The sequence below is a fragment of the Cyprinus carpio genome, chromosome B16 (assembly GCF_018340385.1).
Source record: "Cyprinus carpio isolate SPL01 chromosome B16, ASM1834038v1, whole genome shotgun sequence".
NCBI lineage: Eukaryota > Metazoa > Chordata > Actinopteri > Cypriniformes > Cyprinidae > Cyprinus > Cyprinus carpio.
This window is the reverse complement of record NC_056612.1, coordinates 23,094,792-23,109,528: the sequence shown is the minus strand read 5'-3', so window position 1 is coordinate 23,109,528 and position 14,737 is coordinate 23,094,792. Positions and strand designations below refer to the sequence as shown.

The following is a 14,737-nucleotide window of genomic DNA, read 5'->3' as shown; positions in this document are numbered from 1 at the left end:
TGAAGAAGGTGAGTGGGGATAGGATCAAGCAGACAGGTGGTAGGATGATTGGAAAGGATAAGTTTAGAAACGTCTGCCTCCGCAGGTGGAGAGAAGGAGGAGTGAGAATGAGTATTTGTGTTTATGAAGTTTTTGGTAGTTTGTGGTGTTTAGAATTGGTCGTTGATGGTTCTTGTTTTATTTATGAAGAATATTGGAAAGTCATCAGCAGTATGAGTTGATGAAGGAGGGTGTGGAGGAGGACAAAGAAGAGAAGAAAAGGTTTTGAAAAACATTAGAGTCAGAACAGTGGTTAATTTTGTTGTGGTAGTATGTTATTTTAGTAGTAAAGACCCTCGCAGAGAAGGAGAAGAGGAGTGTCTGATAGCAATGTTCCTAGAGAACATCCGACTGCCAGGGGGCAGAGGAGGTGGTGCGTGCTGGTCTGGATGAAATGTGGCAAAAGTTGTCTAAGCAAGATGTTAAAGTGGAGCAAAGAATGTTAGTAGCAGTGTTTGTGTCCAGTGCTGAAAACTGAGAGGGTGGAGGATATATATATGTAGAGAGAGAGAGAGAGAGAGAGAGAGAGAGAAAGAGAGATAAATATATATATTGCCTTATCATAATACATATACATATTTATGCATATTTAAATATTTTCTATTATTTATATTATATTGAATTAAATATAAACACAGCACATTATATTCTATGTATTTGTATATTTTTAATTATAATATATTTTTATTTTGGGTTGTCATACATTAGTTTTATCATGCACATTATTCATGCAATGAATTACACCTGTGTGAACCTGAGGATAACTGACTTCATACGTAAAATGAAAATAAAAATGACCTTTGGACCAGCTGTTTAAGAAAACTTGCACAAATAGTTAAGTTAGATTTGACAAAATGTCAGAAATCATGTGTTTTCCGATGACATTTGGTTTGTTATATCTAATGCAATTGCATTTATACATTAAAATAAGGCCTAAGTGTCCAAATGCTTTTGGGGCCAATAAACAAGCTATAGAGTGTACTGTAGAATCAGAAGTGCACTACATCATATGCTGTTCCAAAATTACCTTTCAATTCTCCTTGCTTCTTTACACCCAGAACGCTGTGACAGAAAATAGTTTTCCAGCTGGCACATATTTAACTCAGTATGTATATTATAAATGAATCTGTTTTGTCCTCTGCGTCAAGTGCTGTATGAGAGAAAACATTTTATACTGAGGTGTGGCAACATCCGCCTCCACCAACATGGGTACATGGATGCAGCATCCCTGCTTCCCCATTGGCTACAGAGACGGTGGAACGATGACACACAGATCTCAGACATAGTTCTGCCATTGGCCATTAGAAATACGAGGACACGTGTGCGCACACACACACACTCAGCGCATTGGTTTAGAAGATTGTGTGGGTTCATCAGAACACGCTGAACTAATAAGGAATGCTTAAGATTATTAATGAGGCCTTTGGAATGTGGGCTGAGAAACCTTTATAATGGAAATGGGCCTGATAGATTATGGCCCAAAAGCTAAAAATACTCCCACACCCCCCCTTTTCCCCAAGTGTGATTTGTCCTGCTGAGTTTGGCATGTCCTTTTGATGTTGAACAGCACGTGAGGTCTAAAGCAGCAGGTGCAGTTGCAGGAGAGTAAATCTCACAGAAACACCTCTAGGCCACATTTCGCCCTAAAATCTAAATATATAAAATAATACCTTCTTTTTTATGGCAATTCTCATAATGTACTTTATTTATTAGTTAAATTACACCGAATATAATGAGAACTGTAATGAAAATAATTTATGTATACATTGTGAATAAATTTAAATTAGATAAATTAATATATATATGTGTGTGTGTGTGCACTGAAATAAGATTTGAAATATGGTACAATAAATATATATATATATTATATATATATATAAATGTCTAAAAAAAATCTTGATGATCATAAAATAGAATTTCCTAAAGCAAAATCCAACAACATTTTTATCATTTCTGTGTTGTTGTTTTTGTTGTTGTTGTTTTGGCATGAAATGTGACGTTTTTAACAGCTTTCATGAGATGGAAATGTGCTTTGTACACCTGTCTTTGCATGTCTTCTATTTCCAGGGACGAAAGAGAATTGACATGGAGCTTCACCTTCCCAAAAATGCCAAAATCCTACCCAAGTCCAACCCGTTAGTCCACTATGACGTGTTCCTTTATAAAGTGGCCAAATCACCAGTGCACGGCAGGGTAAAGCACAGGGTGAGATGGGAGGACTGTAAATACTGTGTGTACGAGTCTCCCTTCTACAGGCCCATCAGCACACGCTCACTGCCTGCAATCATCCACAGGAGGACCTCGCAAGGACATTCCATGCACTATGAGCCAAAACTATGACCAGCATAAGGAGTCATGCTTTAGTTGTCCTCATGGTGCTTGATCAACACTGTAAAAATAGAGACTTTTATACTATCTTAATAAAATGGAGCACACATAGTAAATATGTAGTATCCTCTGAATGTAATAAAATCAGGAGAAGCCATTCTCTTAATACTAATTAAAAGCACTGTACCATAATGCATGAAATGCACAGCGAATGTTTCTCCAAATAAGATGGTCGCCGAGCTAAGAATTTACATCTCTTGGGAATTTATCATCAGCAGATTGTTTAGAAAACCTTTTTCTGCAAACAATAAATCAGACTTATAAACAGATCACCTCTTGTTTTTGCACACATGCACTTTTTGTAATTTATAGCGTGGTAAACAGGTTGAGAAAACGAATGAAAGCTACCACATGCTCCACTGTGAAGTGTGTGACACACTAAAAGCCTGCAAGAAAACACGGAAGACAATCCATGACAAATGTGTTTATGAAATTTAAAAAAGCTTTACGTGGTCGAATTAAAATTCAAAGCAGGTCCACTGCATGAGGACTTCATTTACCAAGCTACTTTCCACATGCTTACGAAATACGATCAATCTGCCGAACCTGATCTCCGTTTATGAAGTGATGTGTTTTGTGTAACAGCATATATGAAGTTCTTACACAGCTCAAGGCAAGTTCTTTGTTATGGTAAGTACCCCTACATCCCCAGAGCTGAGGTATGTGTTAGTGTGAACAACGATGTGTGGTCAGAAGGGCCTCTGCAATACCAAAAGCAACAAGGCCGTCTCTTGAACCGCAGGGAGCTCCAGGGCCTCTTTGTGTCACATAGGATTAAATTAGCATGGTCCATTAGCTTCTCAGTGACACAAAGACACTATGGCCTGCTAGTGAAACCTTATACACAAACACTCTGTGTCAAGTTTTGTTTCTCACATTTTCTCTTTTTTACATATTTGTATTTCATAGATCACAGAAAACGTTAATATTCTCTACAATTAATGTAACTAGTGGGGTTCTAATAATTAAACTGAGAATCACCCACAGTCCACCATGATGCAAAAGTGTATTTTGTCAACCAGAGTAGGCCTACTTGTCCACAGTGAAATATATTCTATAAGAATAGCAATAAATAAGTAAAAAGCAGCAAAGATGTGTTCAAATTGTATTAAAATATTATTTAAAAAGTGCAATAATTAAAACGAGGTATATTTTTAATACAAGGCTCCAAAATCTATATGAGACAAGTGCATAATGTATGTCATACGTGTATGTCAAATGTATATATAAATTATATATTTGCGCTTTGTGTTTAGACATAACAAAGTGCAACAATCTGTGGCAGTCATTTGAACTGGAAAAGACAACGATTTTAGTAAAAGGCGAGAAAACGGTTACTTATTATCGTAGGAAATGGCATGGTCTTTTCTGTCATCTAGTGGTTGAGCATTCCATTACATGCTGAGCAAATATACAAACGTGCAGAATCGGGATGGGACTTTTATTTTGACACCCTCGTACTCTTTTCTTTTTGCTGTTGCTGCTCGCTTGTCGCTTCACTACTACACCAGAAGACACTTGCGTAACTAACAGCAGAAGACGTGTTCTCCAAATTATACAATTATATGCAGGTAAAAAATGGTTTTACTTTTTTATGAATGTAATTTATGTTTATTAAGTTAGCAGTTGTTTTGGGTTTTAGACAAACGTTTCCACATGTTGTCTTCCTGTTTATATTAGATGTCATTGTCAGCAAAGGAAAGTGAAGAAGTTTATATTCTATGTCAGAAAGTCTTCAAACATTGTCACTCATTTTTTATTTGTCTTATCTTTCTAAGTAGCTACAAGAAATACGTGTTATTTTCAGGATGTATTATCGTGTTTCTGTTTTATAATGAGACTCTGATGTTACCATCATGTAAAGAATGCTGTCAGACTTGCCTCAATATATTTTTGTCACTCGACATATATATTTATATGTTAAGATTTAAGTTTAACTCTGTCCAGTTAACAGATAAAGGCCAGTTGGTATTGGAGGACAACATTTTTCTTCCCTCTTTTGTTTGTATATGATAAATGACAGCAGAATCACCTTATCAGGGGCCACCACCCTGTCACTCCCATCTGAGCCCACTGGGCACCACACCATTGCTGAACACCCTTCCTTCCTAATTATTATCTTTCAAGTCTAGTTAACTGTCAGAAATGCAATCAATATCCATTATGACCAAGTGGCTGAATTTGGCTCCGCTTTAGTGTTTATTTTCTTTCTTGGATCTTGGATCAGGACAGGTTACATGCTTTATCAGTAGCTTTAGTATATTAATGCTTGTTATATTATTTACTCATGAATTTGCTGATCGATCTTTGTCGTTTTAGACTTTGGTCAGTCTTGTTGCAGGTGTGGTAGTGTTTGGAGTTGAATGCAGAAGGTCGTAGCAGTGCTTGGTGGGGGGATTGGGGGTCTGTCGGCCTGTCATCATCTGAGCAAGTGTCCTAATGTTTCCAAGGTACAGTATCCACTTATAATTTCCATAAAATCTTTTGTCAATCTGCATTGATACTACCATTTTAAAGTTTGAAATTGGTAAGATTATTGATTTTAAAAGATGTCTATTATGCTCACTGTAAGACTGCATTTATTTAATTAAAAATACAGCAAACAGTAATTGTAAAAAAAAAAAAATTTAAAATAAGTATTTTCTCTGTTAATGTATTTTAAAATTTTAAAATTATTTGAATTTATTACTGTGATGGTAAAACTGAATTTTAAGCAGCTGTTAGTCCAGTCTTCAGTGTCAGAAATCATTCAACTATTATTTAAATATTTTATAACATTATTAATGTCTTCACTGTCACAGATTCTTGCACAATAAAAGCATAAAAAATATTTTTTAAAGTAATTTCTTTTCAAAAAAAACTAACTGTCCCCAAACTTTTAAACAGTAGGGTAGATATAAATGTTAAGATAAAAGGCTCTTCAGTTGAAAAATGTAATCCACTTTTTACTGTCTAGTGTTTTTATCATTTAGATCAGTGTTCTTCTCATTCCAAGAGCCTCTTGTCGCCTAATGAATTAATGTACAACATTTAGATAAACTTCTTAACTTAACTCAAGAATAATCATTTTTGGGTCAAAATTGAAAATTTTAATTTACCACCACGGACTCAACCTTCCTAAAAGCAAATACATTTTCCCTGCTGCATTTCTCATGATTCAGAGCTGCTTTGAAGCCTCGGGATCTAGACAGCTTGCAATCATTGATGAAGCAATGAAGGTCATTGCTGCTAAAGCTGTTGCCAGTTTTTAATGTGAAATTTTCACTTGGCTACATTAGTCATGAAGGTCAGCAGCACACATTTTAAGTCAAAATAATAGCAAATGTCCTCTAACACTGTACACCACACTCCACCTCTGCTGATGTAGATCGTACTGCTGGAGAAATCTGGGAGATGTGGGGGTTGGTTGAGCACCATACGGAGAGATGATGGGGCCGTGTTTGAACAAGGACCACGAGGGGTCCGACCTGCTGGTGCTGTCGGCCGGAACACTTTGAATTTGGTATGCATATGTGAATTTATGTGCATGGCCATGGAGAAATCTATGTGAATTTGAGACATGATCACATTCATGTAATATCTGATATTATAATTGGTTTGGAAAATCAGTTACTACCAACTTAACAAAAACGTTGAGTTGTAAGTCATTGCTTTTATAAAATAGGGAGTCAACCGGAATGCTCAGTAAATAGTTAAGTTTTATAATAATAAACATAGTCAAGTATTATTATCATGAGGAAAATTTAATAGAATATTAACATTAATTTTCAGTCAACTTTATACAAGAATTGAGTTAGAATTGAGTTGGTCTTTTTATAAGAATTGATCAATATCACAAAGTTTGAGATCATGTTAGTTTTGTTCCTTGTTATTGTTGTTCCTTGGCATAGCCACAAGAGGGCCACCATACATTTTTTTTCCTTAGGATTTTTTTCTATTGTAGGAAGTGCTGTAAAAAAAGTAAGATTTTGAAATATTGTTACAATTTAAACTGTTTTCTATAATAATACATTTTACAATGTCACTTATTTCTGTGATGGCAAAGCTAAATTTTCAGCAGCCATTATTTATGAAATTATTCTAATATGCTGATTTCTTGCACAAGAAACATTTTGTATTATTATCAACCATGAAACAGTTTTTTTTTTTTTTCAGGATATTTAATGAATAGAAAGTTCAAAATAACAGTATTAATTTGTAATAATAATCTTTGTAACATAATAAATGTCTTTACTGTCACATTTGACCAATTTAATATGTCCTTGCTAAATAAAATAATTTAAAAATGATAAAATCGTACTTACCTCAAACGTTTGTACTGTAGATTGCAGTACTTTAAGATGGTGCTATACTAATGCTATATATAATTCAACCTCTGTTTATTCCTAATATTATTTAAATTTCCTTACATATGCATTATTTACTCAGATTTACCTTAAGTACATTGAGGAAGTGTGCAAACTGCATTCCAGGAGACAGAAAAGACTGTATTTACAATGTACCTTTCCTCAGGCTTTTAAAGATTAATGCTCATATTTATGAAGAAGGACTATTCTAGTTATTGTTTTCTTGTGCAGGTCTCTGAGTTGGGTCTTGAGTCTGAAATCCTGCCTGTTACAAAGGATCATGTGGCGTCTAAGAACCGCTTCCTGTATGTGAAGGGACAGCTGCACAAGATGCCATCGGGACCTGGGTGAGAAGAAACTCCACTCTGTGTGCAGTTACCTGTTTGAATTCATAAATATTCCTCATCTTGTTCTCCATTCCTCTAGTGGGGTTATCCGCACCATCCCTCCTTTCTCCCGACCCATAATTCAGAGCGTTCTGAAGGAGATGCTGATCAGGAAAGGGACAGAGGAAGATGAATCTGTGCATGCGTTTGTGTCCAGACGACTGGGTTCTGAGGTGAGAACTGGGATGGAGTCCCAATGACCTGTTAAACGATCCATGCTGTCCTTGTCCTGTACAACCTGCTTTGCTGCCATGACAAATCAGTCTCAAATGTGTAGCAACAGGAGAGAATCTGAAACTGATTCAGGCCACCTGATTGTCTCTCTCCGTGCAGTTGGCTGATGTAGTCATAGACAGCCTGTGTAGAGGAGTTTTTGCTGGAGACAGCAGACAGTTGAGTGTACGGTCCTGCTTTCCACCTCTTTATGAAGCAGAGCGGTCTCGGGGCTCCATCGTGCTGGGCATGCTGATGGGTTCAGGTGAGGGCGCAGAAGGGCCTGTAGGTGTAAACCTAGCATTCATCTAATCTGTTTTTGTATTTTCTTTTGTTGTCAATGTGCCACCACGCAATGCATTAATATGACTTTGAATTTATATTTGCTTCTTTTAAGGAGAATTTCAGCTAAATGTTTAAGACAAATGGGAATCCTTTTGGCCTATATATTCTGTATATTAACAACAATAATAAAAATAAGTAATAATAATATAATAATAATTATCATTTACAATAATACTGAAAAAAATCATCTGTTTTTGTTCTTTCTTTTTTGTCAATGTGCCACCACGCAATGCATTAATATGACTTTATTTAACAACAATAATAAAAATAAGTAATAATAATATAATAATAATTATCATTAACAATAATACTGAAAAAATAATAAAAATAAAATTAATAATAACATCAACAAAATAATTATTTTTATAATAATTAGTTTAATATTGTTTGAAAATGTTGTTGTCACTTTTGATCAGTTTAATGTAGCGCTAAATAATGTATTATCAATTTAATGGAAATATGTATTCGTGATTTGCATATAATGATGACATTACATTATATATTTATATATTCATCATGGTTACTTCTTTAAAAACCATAATGCATAAATTTTTTTTTTTTTTTTTTTTGAAAAATGTTAGGAATTTTTTTTTTATATTTGTTTATCATTAATAGGTAATTATTTATTAAGCTTTTATAATGTATTTTAATCGTGATTGCAATTACTTATGGATAATTTATGTTTATAATTGTTTATTTGATAGATTTTTGATTTTTTTTTTGTTTATTATAAAGACTTTAATATACCTTTTACAATGCATAATTGATCAGATTTCATAGAAAGTGTTACTGATCAATCTTTGTTTGTATTCATATTATGTAGGAGGTGGTCCTAAAGTAGTCCCTTCTGACTTGGCAAAGAGAGCATCTAAAGAGTCTTGGACTCAGTGGTCTCTTAGAAGAGGCATGCAGGCATTCCCAGAGGCCTTGGAGGACATGCTGAAGAGACGAGAACGAGTAGAGCATCATCATCATGCCAAAGTGACGAGTCTGAATATGAACGGTGGAGGCTGGGAGGTGAGATGATGGCCCAGCAGGAAGACATAACATATTTTGACATTCAACCTAGATGGACTGATTGAATATATTTGAGTCCATCAGTTATGATGAAGAAACTGAGTGTTGTTAAACTAGTTTTTAAATATATATGTTTTAAATAGATCAAACTAGATGATGGCATCTCTTTGAAAGCTGATCATGTGATTTCTACACTACCTGCATCAGGTAAATTCACTCATTTTACAGTGGTGTACTCCAATGTTTGCTATTGTTATTCAACAGTTTTTGCTTCATTTTATTTTTTTATTTTTTTTTTATTTAGTGAGTTTATTTAATGATTGATACAAGCTGAAAAAAGTCCAATAGAAATGCGTTTACATTTACATTTACATTTACTGTGTGTTTTCTCAAGTTCAATTCACGTAGCGAGTTCCCAACTGAAGTTAAATGTGAGCACTACTGCTGTGGCGCTGTAGATTCACACACTGCTCTCTACCCAGACAACATGCCTATTAATAGAAAGTTGATTTTTACATTAATTTATTTATGTATTTGTATTTATTTAATCAGAATTGGCCTCTGTGCTGCCCCCTGCTGCTCAACCCCTGTCGGAACAGCTGCGATCCATCGCTTCGGTAAACGTTGCTGTGGTGAATTTGGAATATGAAGGCTTCATCCTTCCTGTTACTGTAAGACTTCACTCAGTGATTTTAAATACATGAGACAAAAAAATAATGCAGACCCCTAAACCATTAAATACTCAAGTCTGGTTATTTTGTTCAGTTCATATTCTCATTGCCCGGAAGATCTTTCCTAACTGTACATACATCAAAGCACTTTAGGTTTGTGTAGGCATTTTTAATATTGAGTGTGTTTGTATATGTGCACATGCTCTAAATATCTCAGGGCTTTGGACATTTGGTGCCTTCCTCTGAAGATCCTGGTCTGTTGGGGGTGGTATACGACTCTGTTCCCTTTCCACAACACAATCGGAGTGGAGGATTGACCACGAGACTGACGGTGAGACTTACCTCTCATATACACTAAGGTTTTTTCTACCTTCTACATTCAGTATTTTTTGGGGGGGTTTTTTGTAAGAAATGAATAGTTTTATTCTGCAAAGACACCTTAAATTTGCCAAAAGTGACCGTAAATACTTTTACATAGTTACAAAACAGTCAAAAGCTAAAGGTGAAGAAGACTGTTTTTGTTTTATGATGTTATTGTTATGTTTTTTTTTTGCATCAAATCAGCATATTAGAATGATTTCTGAAGGATCGTGATGTGACACTGAAGACTGGAGTAATGATGCTGAAAATTCAGCTTTGTCATCACATCACTTTTTAAAATATATTAAAATAGAAAAGTGCTATTTTAAATTGCAGTCTTATTTCACTTTATTTATATTTATTTATTTAGTAATTTTGAGCAAATAAATACAACCTTGGTGAGCCTGAGACTTTTTTTTTTTTTAATCTTACCAACCCCAAACCTTTGAACAGTAGTGTACAGTTTATTGCACATTATCCACAAATATAAAATGTATTGAAAATATGATTTTGTTTTTTCATAGGATATTATTGTGAAATGTTTAGTATAAAATATTTCAGTATTTTTTTATAAAATAAAAATTAAAACCTTTAGGTGGGGACAAGGCTAAAAATCTGCCAAAATGAAAGTAACACTTTTAAAAATAAAGAAAAAATACGTAAAGAAACTAAATTAAAAACACAATGGTGAATGTGCTGGATTAGAAATGAACCTAATGCTCTCAAAGGTCTCTGGAGGGATGCGTCTCTAAACCAATAGCCCCATCAGCGATTTGTGAGTCTCTCACATGAATTCTTCTCCCTTCCCCTATCAGGAACATATTACATGGGGAAATAAAAATAGCCTTCGGTACTCTGTGGTGCTCACAACAACAAAAATCGCCATTGCATTATTCATTTCTCACCCCACTTAAATCATTATTAATTTAATAGTTAGATGTCCTTTGCTTAGAACATGTTGTTTTTCCTCTGCTTGAAAACATCTATATAGTCGAGAGGCCCAAAACTTCTTGATTCAGAGTGCCATTAGAGGAGCTGAAATATGCTTTGAGCAGTGTTAGCAACCTGAATAACATAATGCAACTCCCTCCAGCTGGAGAATCAGTCCTGTGAGTGGATGTTATGAGGATGATCCAGCTGTTATCATCACAGTAGCCACTTCTGTGAATGGTGTTATTTTCTAGTGTAATTACTAGCAGTTTGTGTGTGTGTTTGAATGAAGGTGATGATGGGAGGTGCGTGGTTTGAGCAGACGTTTGGTCATCCTGATTCAGTGACGAAGCAGACGCTGTTGGATCGAGCCACCCAGGCTGTGACCTCTCACCTGGGCGTAAACTCTCAACCTGTATGGAGCTGCGTCGCATTACACAAGGTGAGATTATGTGTATAAATAATGCAAAAATCCATTGAGGCTGTGCATTACAGTGATTTTACAACAGGTGAGGGTTGTTCTATGCAAAGCGGTGTGCCTCAAACCCCACATTCTCTGTAAACATGACCTTGAGTAGATTATTGCTATTATAAAATATGTGCAAGTATAAAATAAAACAACATAGGCTCATTGGAAAAACATGCCTCTACCTACATTTCAGCAAAACTCAAAAATATTCTTATTCATACGAATCGCTGCAGTTTTATTCATTTTCACACAAAGTATGATTTGCGGGTTCACGGTTTCGATTAATAAAGCCTAATTTTCGCATAATTACTTGAGGAATATTATGGTATGCATTCAAAACAGTTTTAACATGCTGCGAGATGTGAAAACTGATGCATTTGAAAGTTAGCGTCATATATCCAGTTTTCTAATTCAGCAGGTTTGCTCGTTAGCTCACACGATACGGTGTTGCACTTAAGTGATGAACAGCTTCGGTACGATCCCCATCAAACTACGGTTCAACAAAACAGCTCAAATCCACATAAGGAAGTTAAAATAGCATGGCTGCATCAACAAATGCATTTTTAGATCACTTTTGCTTTTGTTAACACTATCGGGTAGGTTTAGGGTTGGGTTTGGTGTAGGGGATATTTCCAACATGATACAGCATTAACTTTTAGCGACACTCCTCGGATATTTGAATTATGATCTACCACAATACGTACCTGAAGCAACGTAATGCAAACACAGCAATGTGTGCCTATATCAATGTAACAAATACGTGCCAGGGTCACGTATTGAACCCGCATTTTAGTGCCACTCACTGGACCTTTGAAACTGCCGCAAAAACTGTATCTTCATAAATTGTAATTTAGAAATGACCTTTGAAAATGTATAAGAAACTGTATGTTTGTATGTTTTATTTTATGTAATCTGTGAATATACCCTAAAGTTGGTTGTTGTTATTAGGAAATGGTGGCAAATTGGAAGATGTCAATGTTCTAAAAATGATAATAATAATAATAATAATTGTAGGATGTCAATTTTATAAAAATTTAATGATAGTATGGGTAATTTAGTAAAGTTCATTAAAAGATGGGATATTTGGTTTGTTCATTCTCTTGTATTTAATTGACAAAAGTACAAAGAAAAGTACTTTTCACTGACCAACGTAAATGTATTTTGTAAATATGAACACATTTTGATTTTGATGACTGCAACACACTTCCAAAAAGTCCCAACTTCTCTGGAATTGGAGTTGTACATTTTGTTGTTATTTTTATGGATAGATATGTGATATTATATATTAATATAACTAATAATAATAATAGATTTGTAAGATAAATTACATTTTAATTTAGGATAATTAAAAAATAATTATACTAAAATAGAATGATAATAATACTAACAATAATGTGTTTTTGTTTGTTTTATATATATATAGATATCTGAATATGTCTGTAAACATAGCCTTCAGTTGGTTATTGCTATTATGAAATGGTAAACGTGAAATAAAGATGTCAATGTTCAATCACTACTACTACTACTAATAATAATATTTTTTAAATACTATACATTTTAGCTATATATATATATTATATATTTATATCTATGATTTATATTATATGGTTTGTATGTATTGTTTGAAAGTTTTATTTATCTTTTTTTTTTGGTGTTTTTTATTTAGAGTCTGTTCGAGTCAGTCATAACAAAGCATTTATGCATGTAATTCCTAAAGATACTAAAATAGCAAAAATAGCCAGTGTAATACTCTGGGTCAGAGAAAGGGTATAAAACATTTGTGTAAAACTAAATTAGACTGTTTTTGATTGGTCTTTGGTGGATCTGTGAAGAAAAATTAAATTGCTACAAAAGTCTATGGCCCCATTAATTCACATTCATCTGAAGAACGGCCAAAATTTTTTTACTATCCAAGCTCTGGCTTGAGTCAGCCATGCATAGCATCAGCTTTATGGAGCTCACAGCCACCAGATGCCCTCGGTCGTCTCTCTGGGGTTCTGTTCTGACATAAATCAAGGCAGATGGTCCATTTCTTTAAACATTACCCCTGCCCTCCATCTCTGTGGTTCTGGGAGTTCAGTGAGCAGAACAGAAGCGAGCGCTGCTGTGGCAGGAGGGCTCCGGGAGGGTCACTTGTTTCAGGACGGAGATGACAGACTGGCATTGGGGGGGCAAGAGGAGCAACTAGCTGCTCTACTTCATTTCTGACTGACTTATTCTTAATTATATGGTCATAGAGCAAGAAGAAAATTTCCACCTTACTGTGCCCACACACCCATAGTCTTACATTTTTTCATGCTACATTGTCTCATTGTCTTTTGAACAGTTTAATTACCCTTATACACTCTCACAAAGAGAAGAGATATTCAGGCTGCTACTTTATCTGCAATCTCATATCTGAAAGAGGTTTTTTTTTTTGATTAATGAATGTCATTTCTTTTGTGTTTTTCTCTGCTCTGTCATTCCTGTTATTAAATCATTTTATCTATGCGATTCTCTTTTCAGAACTGTATTCCGCAGTATCATTTAGGACACTGGAAACGACTTGGTGAGTTTATTAATCATCCATACTCATTCCACTATCCTTTCCCTGAGTCATGTAAATGAGGGACAGTTGTGTGTGCCGTTTCTTATTTCAGAAAAGATGAGGCAATACATCAGCAACCACAATCTGCCCCTTACACTGGCGGGAGCTTCCTACGATGGTGTCTCTGTCAATGATGTTATATTTAGTGGGCGGACTGCAGCTGAGGGTCTCATTGGGAAAACATGACTTACACAACTTAATTTTGTCTGCTTTTATTGAAGATTTAGGGCTTTGTGATATGCATTCCTGGGAAGAAATCACTAACATATAAAACAACATGCTTTACTTGAACCTAGAATGGAAATCAAGAAGAGTACATCTAATTGTTTGGTGATGCACTATATTTAAAAAATCATTATTAGTATAATTTGATGTTTTGTTTTCCAATAAAACCTAAATGTCCTTCAAAGAAGATACATTGACTTCAGAAATAAAACTGTGAAAGGTAATAAGAGTGAAAATATTTTGTAATTCATTGGCTTGACATTTTCTTAAACATCCCTAAATTTTTATATTTCTCTTTTTTTCAGTGAAAAATTAGTCACCAAATAATTAACTTCACCAGTATTATCAGTTAATTGCAGCCAGATAATCGTAGATTTTGACTGTGCCCGTGTGGTGCATGAGTGAAACGTTTTCTTTTATTTTTGTCTGTGGTGAAATTGAACTTTGGATGGAGAATATTATATATATAATATATATCTATATATATATATATATATATATATATTTCATCAGTCATTTTCATCAAAGTTTGACATCTTGGGCTGTAAAATTGTCAATTGCTACTGAATCTCACCAGAACTCACTCTTGCATTGGGAAAGGTTACTCTGACCTTCATTCACATTACCTCAGCACTTATCAAAAATGGCTAGGGTAGACTCAGATTTTTGAAATAGTATATTTTCAACCATTTCCTCCATTTGTCTGTTAGAAGATGGTGGTTTTCAGGTATTTTGACTAGGCTGAGATGAAGTGCCATTAG

At 34.7% G+C, this 14,737-nt stretch overlaps 1 protein-coding gene across 2 annotated transcripts; it reads left to right on the top strand.

The window, feature by feature from the left end:
* The first annotated feature begins 3,875 nt into the window (after positions 1 to 3,875).
* Positions 3,876 to 14,205, top strand: LOC122140028 (protoporphyrinogen oxidase-like). Of its 2 annotated transcripts, none has more exons than XM_042741532.1 (13): positions 3,876 to 3,998; positions 4,769 to 4,877; positions 5,795 to 5,929; positions 7,005 to 7,120; positions 7,200 to 7,332; positions 7,493 to 7,637; positions 8,541 to 8,734; positions 8,878 to 8,941; positions 9,287 to 9,405; positions 9,623 to 9,736; positions 10,988 to 11,137; positions 13,670 to 13,712; positions 13,804 to 14,205. In XM_042741532.1, the coding sequence occupies exons 2-13, from the start codon at positions 4,791 to 4,793 to the stop codon at positions 13,935 to 13,937; spliced, it is 1,434 nt and encodes a 477-aa protein (XP_042597466.1). In that variant the 5' UTR covers positions 3,876 to 3,998; positions 4,769 to 4,790; the 3' UTR covers positions 13,938 to 14,205. The 2 variants fall into 2 exon arrangements, with proteins under 2 accessions (XP_042597466.1, XP_042597465.1); XM_042741531.1 differs by having other exon boundaries at positions 3,886 to 3,998; positions 4,747 to 4,877.
* Positions 14,206 to 14,737: the final 532 nt, after the last annotated feature.

Bases quoted from the DNA above. Each gene is read 5' to 3' on its own strand.
- LOC122140028 (XM_042741532.1), top strand. From the start codon at position 4,791: ATGCAGAAGGTCGTAGCAGTGCTTGGTGGGGGGATTGGGGGTCTGTCG. The intron at 7,333-7,492 runs GTGAGAACTGGG...CTCTCCGTGCAG, and splicing joins CCAGACGACTGGGTTCTGAG to TTGGCTGATGTAGTCATAGA. The intron at 7,638-8,540 runs GTGAGGGCGCAG...CATATTATGTAG, and splicing joins GGGCATGCTGATGGGTTCAG to GAGGTGGTCCTAAAGTAGTC.